At 47.2% G+C, this 13,134-nt stretch overlaps 2 protein-coding genes across 4 annotated transcripts; both read left to right on the forward strand.

Moving 5' to 3' along the window:
- The first annotated feature begins 171 nt into the window (after positions 1–171).
- Positions 172–4,687, forward strand: LOC125543282. Of its 3 annotated transcripts, none has more exons than XM_048706582.1 (4): positions 172–332; positions 556–631; positions 2,655–2,836; positions 3,990–4,687. In XM_048706582.1, exons 3-4 carry the CDS (start codon positions 2,726–2,728, stop codon positions 4,440–4,442), a joined length of 564 nt encoding a protein of 187 aa, XP_048562539.1. In that variant the 5' UTR covers positions 172–332; positions 556–631; positions 2,655–2,725; the 3' UTR covers positions 4,443–4,687. The 3 variants fall into 3 exon arrangements, with proteins under 3 accessions (XP_048562539.1, XP_048562541.1, XP_048562540.1); XM_048706584.1 differs by having other exon boundaries at positions 178–332; positions 559–631; XM_048706583.1 differs by lacking the exons at positions 172–332; positions 556–631 and adding an exon at positions 1,295–1,619.
- Positions 4,688–6,082: 1,395 nt separating this feature from the next.
- LOC125548173 (VAN3-binding protein-like) lies at positions 6,083–8,250 on the forward strand. Its single transcript, XM_048711846.1, has 6 exons — positions 6,083–6,506; positions 6,601–6,985; positions 7,103–7,249; positions 7,432–7,485; positions 7,593–7,646; positions 7,758–8,250. The coding sequence occupies exons 1-6, from the start codon at positions 6,096–6,098 to the stop codon at positions 7,991–7,993; spliced, it is 1,287 nt and encodes a 428-aa protein (XP_048567803.1). The 5' UTR covers positions 6,083–6,095; the 3' UTR covers positions 7,994–8,250.
- The last annotated feature ends 4,884 nt before the right edge of the window (positions 8,251–13,134 follow it).

Genomic DNA, 13,134 nt, shown 5'->3' on the forward strand with positions numbered 1-13,134 from the left:
AGCCGTTTTTTAGGTGGATGGCGGTCGTTTGTTTCACGGACGAGTTGGGATAGGGATGACCAGATGCTTCGAATATTCCTCCAAAACTCGGCTCCGCGGGTCCGCGAAAATCTCGCGGATGTGGGCATCCCGCGCGCGCGGGGGGCCCGAAGAGAGCCCGCGAAACGTTTTTCGGCGCCGTCTCGTTTCATTCACCTACCACAAAAGGGCAACCCTATCTCTTTTCCCCTTTCCATCTCTCTTTTCTCCGTTCCAGCGGCGGCGACAGATCGAAGCCCGACGACGGCGGTGAGTGCGCAGCGGCGCCGGCAGATCGAAGCCCGGCGACGACGGTGAGTGCGCAGCGTCGTGACTCTCTCCTTCCTTTCCTCCGCTCCTCATCTGCCATCAGAGGTCACATGGCGGCGGCGGTCAACACCGGTGAGTGCCGCGCGCGGCCGCCGGAGCCCAGTGGATGTCGCGTGCTGCACGGACCATATGTACTAATACGTGATTTCTCCATTGATTTTCTATCCAACATGCTAATCTTTTTTTGTTGTTTTTTTTGTGCTGCAGCAGCTCAGGTCAAAGGCGACAGGGAAGTCAGGGACTACTACATCTTCCTATTGTTGATTTCTCCCCAAAATCTGAGGTAACTCTTCTCCTATTTACTGCTTGACAGAGAATGTGCATGTTGACTTGTTCCTATTGAAGTTATATCATTTGTACTATTATATTGTAGATGGACAAAAAGACAAAGACGTTAATTTGTGCGGCAATGGCACAATGGTTTACCAATATGATAGCTTTGGTTGTTCAATCTAGAAAAAGAAAAAAGGAGAGAAGCAATTACATATGCCCCAATTGATGAGAGAGATAGGATGAGAAGAGAGTACTTTGATAACAAAGTATGGAAAAATGATACAATTAGTGTGAACATGCTCAGGCTTCGGAGGGCACCATTCTTTCGGTTTTGTCAACTCTTTAGAGATCGCAATTTGCTAAAAGACACGGTCCATATGTCTATTGAGCAACAAGTAGCAATGTTTTTGCACACCGTTGGTCATAATGTCAGGAATAGGGTAATTGGAGGGAATTTTGGTAGATCCGGGGAAGTTGTTAGCCGGTATTTCCATAGAGTACTCCATGCAATTGGTGAGCTTGTCCACAATCAGCTCACAATTGCAAGTGCAATCTAGAATGACCAATTTTTGGCAATTCTGGGCAATCCCACAAAATAAAACTGTTCGTTTTAAACAAGTACCCCTATTGGGCACTGAAATTATGGCCAAAATGCCACTCCCCGACCCAACAGACCCGAGCGCAACTCCTTCCTCCTGTGCCCGCAAACTCCTTTCGTCCCCAACCTTCGTTCTGCTAGGGTTGGCGCCGCCAGGCTGCTCCCCGCCGCCGGCCGCCGCTGCTGCTCACCACGGAAGCAGGACACCGCCCTGACCCGGCTGCCCTCCTCATCGTCTCCTCCTCGCCCGGCCGCCCCTCCCCAAGTCCTTCCCCGGCCGCCCTCCTGCTCGAATCCTCCCTGGCCGGCCCTCCTTTCCCTCCGCCCGGAAGCAGGCCGCCACCACCGCGCCCAGCTGCCCCGTCTCCTCTGCGGCCAGCCACCACCGCGCCTGCTGCTGGTGAGTTCCCTTCTGTCTCCCTCGAATATGGATTGATGGATGCAGTAAAAAAATTGGAATAGGTTTACTGGTTAGTTAAATTGTATGTTAACTTGTTAGTTAAAGTGTATTCGAATATGCCCCTCTGCCCAGCCACCACCTATTTGGGATGCAGTAAAATAATTGTATGTTAACTTGTTAGTTAAATTGTATTTACTGGTTTGAATATGCAACATTTAGCAAAAAAATTGTATGGACAATCTGTAAGGAATGTATTTCTATAGATTAAAACATTGACATGTGAATGTTGTAGATGGATAAAGGGAAGCAGAAAGCAATTTGGGATGCTGCGGCTCATTCCATATATATGGATGTGTGCGTAGAGGAGGTGCGAGCAAACCACCGCGCCATAGGAAACACCACTTTGTCCGATGTAGGGCAAGCTAATTTGTTTACTAAGTTTAATGAGCACTCCGGGGGAAACTATTGTAATATTATATATTTTATGAGATTTGCAGCTCGTTTTCGTGTTCATATTAGACATGAAACTGACCGAAATAACTAGGCATTACCAATTCATCACTCACTTCAATCTAGGGGCATTGCAGACATTTCAACAGACAACTCATACAACAATCACAGGCTAGAATAACAGAAAAGAACTGGACAGGCAATTCTGTGGGCAGACAATTCTGTAGGCAGTTTCCTAGAATTATAATTCTCCAGAATTATGAGGCAGAAAGAACTGGCCCTAAGTGGCTGGCGCAAAACCCACATAACTGCCATGCGGCTGACGCGGCTATTGCCCCATTGCCACATTACATCCTGAGTAGTACTCACCCAAGTAATTGTTGCAGTTTATCTCAAATATTGCTTCAAATTTGTCCCAATTTGATTCAGAGCACTAGTATCCCCACTTAAGATCTGCCCCTGGTGTCTGATGAGTCGTCATCTTGTAGGAACTACAAATGTGTGGCTTTGTTGTGTAGGACTGCCACTGTGAAGCAAATTAGCTGAAGAATTTTGAGCTCTAAAATAACTTCCTTTCTTGCACAGTGACCTGGAGCTTATGCTACAAGTAATCCATGCTTAGTATTTGTTGAGCATTGAGGGTGCTTGAGATAAAGATGCTGAAGAACATCTTGAGTCAGTCATGGAGGAGGGGAGCGCATGTCCTACGGGAAGGGCATCCAGCTGAAGCAATGTATGCTTGTTCAAGTCAATTTCACAGCGGGCAGGTAATAAAACACATTTTTATTCTCTGCCTGTTATCTGGTGATAATCAACCCTTGAAGCATCTATGTTGTTATAGTGCTTGAATTTTAGCAACTTGGATATGTTGATGAAAATTAGTTGGCATTAGCTACTAGAATTTTTGTTGTGATAACTTAGAAATGCTTGTAATAACAAGATAGCTTGGTAATGCTTATGAATAAACTAATGTAATCCTGTCTGAAATCTAGACTACTTGCAGTGACTGCATACCTGCATAGTATGTGATACTGTCTGAAGGCTACAAGTTTCCTGTGGCTGCATGAGCCAAACATTTGTTGTCCTTCTACAATCATTTATATTTCCAGCACAATTTAGATGTTCATTAATGAGCTGAAAAATTCACTTACTTGAGACACATCCCACCAAAGATTCGTTCAAAATTTCGAACCTTGGCTCAAAGTTATGTCAAACAGGTCTAGTAAAGCATTTCCAGTCATTCTTACTACCCTATGCATGTCAGTCTTATGTATATACTGGCTAAATAATGGCTTTAAGTTTAACAATCTATTGCAACTGTACCTGATTCAGTGTACGGATTACCTTTTTTTTTTTAGATTACAGCGGCATCCACAATTCATTTCATCAATTAGTTACACTGAATACACTGGACAATTCAGTCACTTTCATCTACATTTCATTGTAAAGACACTTGGCAGTGCATTGAAGGAATTCATTCGTATAACTTGTTGTAATCACCCGGGTATACAACTGTTTATAAAAGTTTGGTGCTGCCGCAAGAGCTCAAGTCTTGAAGTTGCCTCTGGATTCTTTGGCTGGACTTATGCAGTCAGTTTACAAACATGTATAGGTCTTGTACATTTATAAACCCTGAAATTAGTTGAACAATTCATTTAGCTTACCTCTTTAGACCAAGCGTTTAGCTCTTCAAAAGTTTGTTTACCTGAGATGCAACCTCACACACAATCTATTCAAATTCTGACCCTGCTTCAGACACTTCATTCTGTTGATATATGTTCCACCTTCAATTCAAATTCAAACTCAGTGCAATGGACGCTTCAGTCTGTTGATCCATGTTTCGCTTTCAGCTCCACTCACTAAAAATCTAAAGTAGATAGAAGTCGCCGCTCTGACCTCTTGATTCATTCATTGATTCAGGTGTTGAGGTCGGCGAGGAGCTTCTTTGGCGTGGAGGACTTCATGGACGAGGACAACAGCAAGCCCTACACGTACAAGAAGGAGAAGCGGTCCAAGAACCCGCACAAGCACATCTCGTTCAAGCAGCGGACGATCGCGCACATGGAGCCCTTCACCCTGGATGTGTTCATCTCGAAGCGGTTTGTGTCGGCGTCGCTGACCCACCGGTCGACGTGCCGGCAGGTGGCGGTTGCGGGCACCAACTCCAAGGACGTGAAGGCGGCGCTGACGTCGCGGTCGGACGTGCCGGCGTGCCTGTCAGTGGGGTGGTTCCTGGCGGAGCGGGCCAAGGAGGCGGACGTGTACGCGTGCACCTACACGCCCCGGGAGCGGGACCGGTTCGAGGGCAAGATCAGGGCCGTCGTGCAGTCGCTCATCGACAACGGCATCCACGTCAAGCTCTACCTCGACTGATCCTTTCTCTTTTTTTGCTGGTGTGTGTCTGTTGCCGCTCTGCTTTCTACGCCTGCTGCTGAGGAAGAGTGTTGGCTTGGTTGAATGCGCTGTGACTTTTGCGGATGTCCAATGTCTGTTGCAAGAAATTTCGCAGACTTTTCACGGCTTTACCAGGGTAGCTCTTCTCCGTGTGAAGATGTCAACCACACTTGACATTTTGGTGCCTTGTTTTCTACTAGTAGGAGTACCATTTCTGTTGTTAAGATGGTGATGATATGGTTTTCTACAGCCGAAATGGAAGCCTGGGTTTGGTGTGGGCTGGTGCAGCGCCCGCGACGGATTCCCGGCGTGCGCAACGGCTGAGGAGACGCGCTGGTGGTCTCTGCCCACTTTTCCCACGCCTCCGATGGACGAGGGAGGGAGGTGAGGCCCTCTCCCGTCGCAGGCGCCGGTGCTCTTTATCTATCTGCTCCTTTGGTGATGGCAAAAGTGCGGCCGAGTGAAAAGAGGCAGCCAGCGAGCGATTCTGGCCGTCCCACCCTCCTGTATCTATCTGTATCCATCATGAAGGCCTTCGTTGCCACACTCAATCATGAAATAGGCACGAGGCAAACACCATCATCGCCTGCCGTAGCTCCCTTGGCCGGTTAAAAATCCCGGCCGACTGATGCTGATCATACATTCATACTCGCATGACGAGGAAACGCGTGCCGTTCCTTGAAACTCCTACTAGTTGATACGTACATACTGTACTACTGTACACAGTGTTTTGTTGGGACATGACCGATCCGTCGCTTCCAAGGGACGAGACGCTCATCAGCTACTAACTAGTAATAGTACCATACAACACTAGCATACCTCTCACACATGTGGTAGCACACTTGTTTTGGCGGGAAAAGTTGCATCATGGGTGTTCCCTAAACTGACCAAACAAACCCAAACGTCGAAAAAACAAACCACGGTCGATGCCGTTGCGAACAGGTTACGGCGACCGATTCCCTGCTCAGTCTCAGACTCTTGTTAATCAAGCAGGCAACACGATGATTTGGGTCAGCAGGCAAGTGCTGCCCAATCATGGGGCCGGCCGGGCTTTGGGCACGTTGTTAGTGGAGGGTAGAAGAGGGCATGGCCATCGACCGATGATGGCGATAACGCAGGCGCGCGTGGGACGAGATTCCACTCCGGTGGGGGTGGCGGTGGCCCTGATCATTGGGCGCGCCACTCGTCACCTCGCGCGCGCACGCTCGACATGCTCGACATGCTCAGGGACGGGACAAACATCTCGCATCTCCTGCGACGGTGGCAGGGGCGACCACCTCACGGCACGACACGTAGCAGCACAGCACGTATGGTGCGTACGAGTATTGTTTTTATTTCTGCACTGCCCAGTCCCACCAGCACCTGGGGAGCTTTATACTGCTCGAAAAAACTAATGCTGCTGCTCCTGCCTTGGCGCCTTGGCGGTCGATCAAGCGGCTTGACCGTTCCACCGAGTTTGAAGATCGAAACAAAGGAGATCGATCGATCGCCCTCACGTACCCTACAGATGTACGTGGAAACGGAGACATAGGCCACGCATCAAGCCCCACCGCACCTGAAAATTGAAAAAAGAAACAGACACAGAGAGCCAGAGACGCACAAGCATGAGTAGAATTCAAACAAGCAATATGGATGGATACATGCAACCCAAGACCGATGAAGCAGACCGACCGGCGTCCAGCTTACCGGGTGACGGGTCTCCTGTCGTCAAGCTCCTCCTCGCACCTTGACCGGCCTCCAAGCGCAGCCGTCGCATACATCTATCCCTTCGTGTTAATTAGCGGGAACGCCGGCATCGTCGGCATCGATGTGGTCGAGGAGGAGGAGGATGCGGCGGCGGCGGCGATACCGCCGCCGCAGACGCCGCTCGAGCCCATGGAGTACCTGTCGAGGTCCTGGAGCGTGTCCGCGTCGGAGATATCCAAGATCCTCGTCGGAGGCAAGAAGAGCTGCCTCAACAGGCTGCCGCTGCAGGAGATGGGCATACCGGAGGCCTCCGCCGTGCTCGCCGCCACGGCCATCGTCCCGAGCTATCGACACCACGTCAGCGAGCAGTCCACTGCCCACTCACTCCCATCCTTTCTTTGCTCTCTCCTTTCTGAATGTTTCCGTCTGTTGTCTGCCCATTTTCGAGCAGACGGAAGCAAGGCGGAGTTCCATCAGCGGCATCGGCCACCACCAGTCCATCGGCAAATGGTTCCAGCACAAGGACGCGAGCCGGTCCAGGCAGAGCAGCAACGAGAAGCTGCGCGCCGACAGGGCCCACGTGCACGCCATGGTGTCCGTGGTCCGCGTCGCGGCCGCGGTGGCCGCCGTTGCGGCGGCGTCCACCAGCTCCGACACCCAGGCCTCCAAGATGGCCGCCGCCATGGCGCCGGCCACGGAGCTGCTGGCCTCGCACTGCGTGGAGGCGGCAAGGCTTGCCGGGGCGACACACGAGCAGGTGGCCTCCGCCGTCCAGTCCGCGGTCGGCGTAAGGAGCGCCGGCGATCTGACGACGCTCACAGCCGCAGCGGCAACCGGTAAGGGTTCGACGCGGCGAACGGCCGTGCCGCCATTGCCATCACAATGTGCACTCCCGTTTCCGTATGTTATCTCGTGCAAGAATCAAAGCTGAGTTCGTGTGGAATTCGTGTCAGCGCTGCGAGGAGCTGCGACGATGAAGCAGAGGGTCCAGCGGGAGGCGGCGAGGAGCAACGCGAGCGTTCTTCCTTACGAGAAGGGCCATTCGTGGAGCCCTGATGTCTGGTGCAAGGAGGGTGAGCTGCTGAAACGCACAAGAAAAGGTACAGACATTCAGACAACACAGCCGAGTAATATTCAGAACATTCAGTCATGTGCCAACATTTTACATATACATAATTCGGAAGAGATGAATTAAAATCTTATAATCTACTAGTAACGTGTAAAATTAACACCAAACAATACAATTAAGGTGCACAATCTGAATTTATTTTTCCTGGTGCAGGGGATTTACACAGGACAAAAGTATCTGTCTACATCAACAGGAGGTCTCAGGTAGAAAAAAACTCTGACTGGACAATATCAAATTATTGTCCATTTGTCCTACCAAAAATAAAATAAAATGTGTGTTCAATTACTGACGGCATAGCCAAATGATAATAGGCATGCTGAAGCTGAAAAGCAAGCACATTGGAGGTGCACTGTCCAAGAACAACAAGAGTAAGTTCAGCAGCACCCGAAACAAACATCATATGCTACCATTTCTGCCTCTGTCAGCGTAGTTTGTGAGATTTTAACACTGAGCGTTCCGCCTGTAATTATCGTCTGCAGGCGTGGTTTACGGCGTATACAGTGAGCTTCCGACGTGGGTGATCGAGCCGGGAAAGGCCTTCATGGATGAGAAATGCTGCTTCGGCCTGAGCACGGCGCAAGGGATCGTGGAATTCGAGTGTCAGGACGGCACGAGTAAGCAGAACTGGGTCGATGATGTGCAGAACCTGCTTCGACAGGTTGCTCCAGATGATCGTGTGGGAAATAAGCTGGAGTCGGTAGTGAAAATGGGTTGATGTGTGAGCCGTTTTCTCGGTGTTAAGGTGATAGTATGTTGTGATATAAGGGGGTTGTTACATATGACATAATGATGTTGATGATACTCTTGTGAGGCAGTTTAGTTTAGCTCTGTATTTGTAATGCATACAAAAGGATGTGATAGAGAGTTAGTAGATTTTACTATGTGTGTTCCTCTATTAAGCTCGCCGTGTTAGTGACAAAATGGCAGATTTCATGCCTTTGGTGCAAAGAAATGAGAGAAGACTCACTGGTTGCTCCACACTTGTATCCTGTGGGGGCAAACTTGCAGCTACTTTAGTTAGTTTTCTCTTCCATGCCAGCATTCTACATGTGCTCCAGCAGATGCCATTGATCAGATTAATAAATTCATCACCGGTTGTTTATGAAGAAAGCATGCCAGGGGGGATAAAGGACCATCTCTCATTGCATGAACCAAAGTTTGCAAAGCAAAATCACAAGGTGGACTAGGAGTCTTTTGTGGCAAAATTGGACCTATGAAGGCCCAATTTTTTGGCTTCTCTGAGTTGCTTGCTCAAGTGCAGCCTACGAGAGAATCTAGACACTTGGAGCTACATCTGACAATCAGGAAATTTCTGGCCCATGAAATTACACGCAAGTCATGGTGACCCAACATACTGTAGGTCCTTTCAACTGGCTATGACAAAGCTGTTGTAAACTGAAACATAAAGTTTTCTTGCTTGTACTGCAACTAACAAGAGAATTACAAAGGGAAAACATGCACCTCCCAAGGAAAGTTACATGACGGTGTGCTATACCGGTAGGGGTGGTCCGTCGGGAGGCAAGCCGGCCGCTGGGCTAGCGGGCCATGAGGATTCTACGGGCCTCAGACCAATGTAGGAAGCCTCCCAAGCAAAGTCTGCCGTCTAGGCGCGCAAGCAAATGACTCTTTTACCGAAGAGAACCCTACGTCGGTTTAGTATTCTTGTAATCATAGGCCTCGTCCTAGGCCAGGGGATAGCTGGGGGCATCGACATCATTGTCATCGTCTCAGCGGAAGCAGTAAGAATTTGCGTAACATTTTTTGTCCTACCCTCCCGTGGAAACGGGTCCTAATGGAAACTAAGAGTAATTAAGACGCTCATTTTAATAGAGAACCGGAACAAAGCATTAACACACTGTGAATACATGAACTCCTGAAGTTAAAATCATCCCCATCGATATCCCAAGTCATGGTCACCTTGGGGTTCTAAGGTTCAGAATAATAACAGGTGCATACAACTTGCAGGTAAAATCAGGAACGTAAATATATGCATAAGAGCAACATGTTCAGATCTGAAATCACGACACTCGGATCCTAGTGACAAGCATTAAGCATAGCAAAGTCATAGCAATATCAATCTCAGAACATAGTAGATACTAAGGATCAAGCCTTAGCAAATTGACATGATTACATATGAAATATCATCCATCTCAATCTACCTCCAGTATGCCTACAAGGGAATTACTCACATATGATTGCGAGCATCATGGAATTGTTGATGGAGAAGGGTTGGCGATGACGACGACGATAACTCCCTCTCTCTGGAGCTACGAAAAAACTCTAGATTAGGGCTCCCGACGAAGAACGGGAGGTGACGACGACTCCATATTATAAAACACGATGAAACTTTCTATCTCATTTTTTTCCTTGAAGGAAGTGAATATATAGCGCTGGAATTAAGTCAGAGAATGTCCAAGGGGCCCACATGGCCAGGTGGCGTGACCTGGGGGGTGGCCGCGCCACCAACCCATGTGGCCACCCCCTGGCGTTTCTCTGGTGGATTTTGGTTCCAAGATTTTTCATTTATTCTAAAATAATTCTTCGTAAATTTTCATTAAATTCCTAGAATTTTTATTTTGCACAAATAAATCACCAAGGTAGTTCTGTTGAAAACAACGTCAACTCGGGTTACTTTCACTCAAATCATGGAAATTATGGGGGAAAACAAGAGCAAAAGTGTTCCAAAAAGTAGATATGATGGAGACGTATCACACGTATCACCACCACGTGTGCGTGCTAGACGCTCCCTCTAGATTTCGGTTTTTAATTTTCTGTATGCGTTTTTGGGATTTCAATGGTTTTTTTGGGGCGTTTTCGATTTTCTCTTGGTTTTCCTTGGTTTTGGAGATTTTTTTTTGTGAATCACAAATGTGCTTCTTGAAAAAGAAAAAAAATATGTGCTTCCACTAGAAGCACATATTTGCTCTCTGCTTCTCGTAAAGAAAAGACAATATGCGCTTCCATGAGAAGCACATATTTGCTTCTCGCGGAAGCACAAATTTGCTTTTGCGAGAAGCACAATTTAAGAAAAAAAAAAGTGATTTCACGAGTAGCACAAATTTGCTTCTTGTGGAAGCATAGACTTGCTTCCGTAAAAAGTGTACTTCTAAGGAAAAAGTATGTGCTTTCACAAGAAGCACATGTTTGCTTCTTGTGGAAGCAAATGCTTGCTTCCGTGAGAAGTGTGCCAAGTGAAAAATGTATGCTTCCAAGAGAAGCACAATTGTGTTTTTTGGAAAGGGAAAAAAGTGAAACCCGCTACCGTGCTTTCGGGCTTAGGATTTTATTCGGCCTTCTTCTTTTATATTCATTTATTTTAGTTTTTTTCTTTGATATTTAGCCTTTTCATGGAAAAGTTCATCGAAACCTACTAACATGTGTTCTAGTTTCGAATTCTTGACCCGATAAATCCAACGGTGAAAACGGTTCGGGATTTGGACCATGGTTCAAGAGATCAAATGTTTTAAATAAACAAAATTACAAAAAAAATCCTCTCAGGTTACGATTGATGGTGCACATGCAGTGCGTCACTTGTCAGCCTAGAAGGTGGGGGTGACCTTTGCAAGGGGTAACTCTTAACTAGTGATTTCGTTTTCTTTAGGGCTCGTTGTTTGTTTGTTTTGAGAAAGTAAGCTGTTGTTGGTAGTGAAGGGCCGCTTCCAACAAAAGGAAAGGAAGGCCCAAACTGCGGAGATCATCAGACCTTTTTTTTGAGACATTCTCGCCAGGCTTTATTCAAACTGTCCCAACATTTACAGGAATAAAATTTAAGTTTCCGGGTTGGCCTAATCAAACATGGCGACCAAACCCTAAAGAAAGTGCATGCCTAGCGAGATTGTGAGCCTCGAAATTCGAGCTCCTATACTCGTGAACAATGTTACAAGCAGTAAAAGAACAAGAGCGATCTATGATTTCATGTATGATTGCAGCATGTCCGGCCAACGATCCCTGCTTGATATCATCCACCACCTTTTTGCAATCAGAAGCCACTTGTATTACATACAGATCCTCCGCAAGTGAAAGTGACTCACGTATTGCTAAAACTTCAAGTGTAACAGGGTTATGTATATGTTTGAAAGTGATTGCCGATGCACCCAAAAATACTCCATTGATGTCTCTGCAGACCACAGCAACGGCTCCCATATTATCATTTAGTACTGCAGCGTCAACATTCATCTTCACATGATCTTGTGGTGGTGGTAACCACTGTGATGGTCTGCTCAAAGTGCTCTTGATTGTCTGGTTCAGTATCTCTAGAATTTGAATGTCCTTCAAGAAAGAATTGATGAAGTGATTGATTTGCAACGGACTGTCATATATTGTCACCACCATATCGCCCAAAGTGTCACCACCATGCGCGTGAACTCCTCATGAGGCAGAAGTTCATGCATCGTGAACACCCAATTTTTTGCATTCAGACTCAAATTATCACACATTGTTTCAACTAGCTCATCAGATGATAAAGACCACGCGCACCTCGAAACGACACAATCAATTAGGGCATGCTTCCAGCTGTCCTCTGCCGAACAGAAGGCACAGACACAGCTCGTTGCCATATGCCTATGCTGTAAAACATCCGCGGTCGGTATCGAGTCGTTACACAATCTCCATATAAAGTTCTTTAATTTTGACGAAACCTTGATATTCCACACGGACTTCCAAGCTTTCTGCTCTCGTACCATAGCTGACGATCCTCCCGTCCTGTCCAAGAGATTTTCCCGCTGCCTCTTTAAGTTGGACAACAATTTATACGCTAAACTTATTGAAAACTTGCCACGACAGTCTTCTCTCCAAGCCCAGAAATCTTCTATCTTTTTTGTACACAGTGGGATTTTTAGTATCTCCTCAACATCAACAGGTACAAATATTCTCCGTAGCTCTTCCTCTCGCCATGACGAAGATGAGGCATCAATGAGTTCTGAGACCAAAATAGGTGACTGGGTTACCAGTGAGCAGATCGGCCTCATAAGACCCGTCCTTGGCAACCAGTTTTGATTCCATATACTTGTTTTCTCTTCTGTACCAATCCTTCTAATGATGCCTTGAGCTATCACGTCCCTTTCATCCAAAATAGCTCTCCATATTTGTGAGGGGTGATTACCCAACTCCGAATCCAAGAAAGAAACAGAAGGATAATATACTGACTTAAGTATTCTTGCGCTCAGCGTCATAGGTCCTTCAATCAATCGCCAAGCCTGTCTTGCGAGGAGTGATAAATTGAAAAGCTCAATATCCCGAAACCTAAACCTCTCAAAGATTTTGGTTTAGTGCATACGTCCCAAGCGACCCAACAAGGCTTCCTCTTGCCTCTCTTACTGCCCCACCAGAATTGTCGAATCATCTATGTAATATTTTCACATATACCTCGTGGCAGCCTGAAGCACGCCATAGAATAAACCGGAGATCATCAGACCTGAACAAAGAGTCAAAGACTGTTGGGCCTTGAACCCATCAAGTCGGCTTGGTGGGCCATATGTTTACCGGTCCATACAATAGCCCCGCGGGATAGCGACTGAACAGGACTCCAATTCCTGGTTCTTCCCGAACGCGATTAAAATTTGAAGTGTGATACAATAGGCAAGCACGTAGTCGAGTAGGAATTTCGTTTGGCGCATACTAGTATAGCAGATATAAATGCATGCGGGTTCGGCTCCTCTGCAGTCGAACTATTACTGCACGGGTGCTGTAGGCCTTCATACCAGCCGTCAATTTCCATCTGACCGCCTGCATTTTACCTACTTAATTCTGTTAATAAAAAAAGCCTTTATGCATTCAGATAATTGCTTCCGTTCACACTGCACACCACGCACTAACTAGACTGATGAGGCAGGAGCGAGCAGAAGACCTCACCGCCGG

Source organism: Triticum urartu, chromosome 3 (genome assembly GCF_003073215.2).
Source record: "Triticum urartu cultivar G1812 chromosome 3, Tu2.1, whole genome shotgun sequence".
Lineage (NCBI taxonomy): Eukaryota > Viridiplantae > Streptophyta > Magnoliopsida > Poales > Poaceae > Triticum > Triticum urartu.

Coding starts and splice junctions, on each gene's coding strand:
- LOC125543282 (XM_048706582.1), top strand. CDS start 2,726: ATGCTGAAGAACATCTTGAGTCAGTCATGGAGGAGGGGAGCGCATGTC. Junction 2,837..3,989: donor GTCAATTTCACAGCGGGCAG/GTAATAAAACAC, acceptor TCATTGATTCAG/GTGTTGAGGTCGGCGAGGAG.
- LOC125548173 (XM_048711846.1), top strand. CDS start 6,096: ATGGATACATGCAACCCAAGACCGATGAAGCAGACCGACCGGCGTCCA. Junction 7,250..7,431: donor GCTGAAACGCACAAGAAAAG/GTACAGACATTC, acceptor TTCCTGGTGCAG/GGGATTTACACAGGACAAAA. Junction 7,486..7,592: donor CAACAGGAGGTCTCAGGTAG/AAAAAAACTCTG, acceptor TGATAATAGGCA/TGCTGAAGCTGAAAAGCAAG.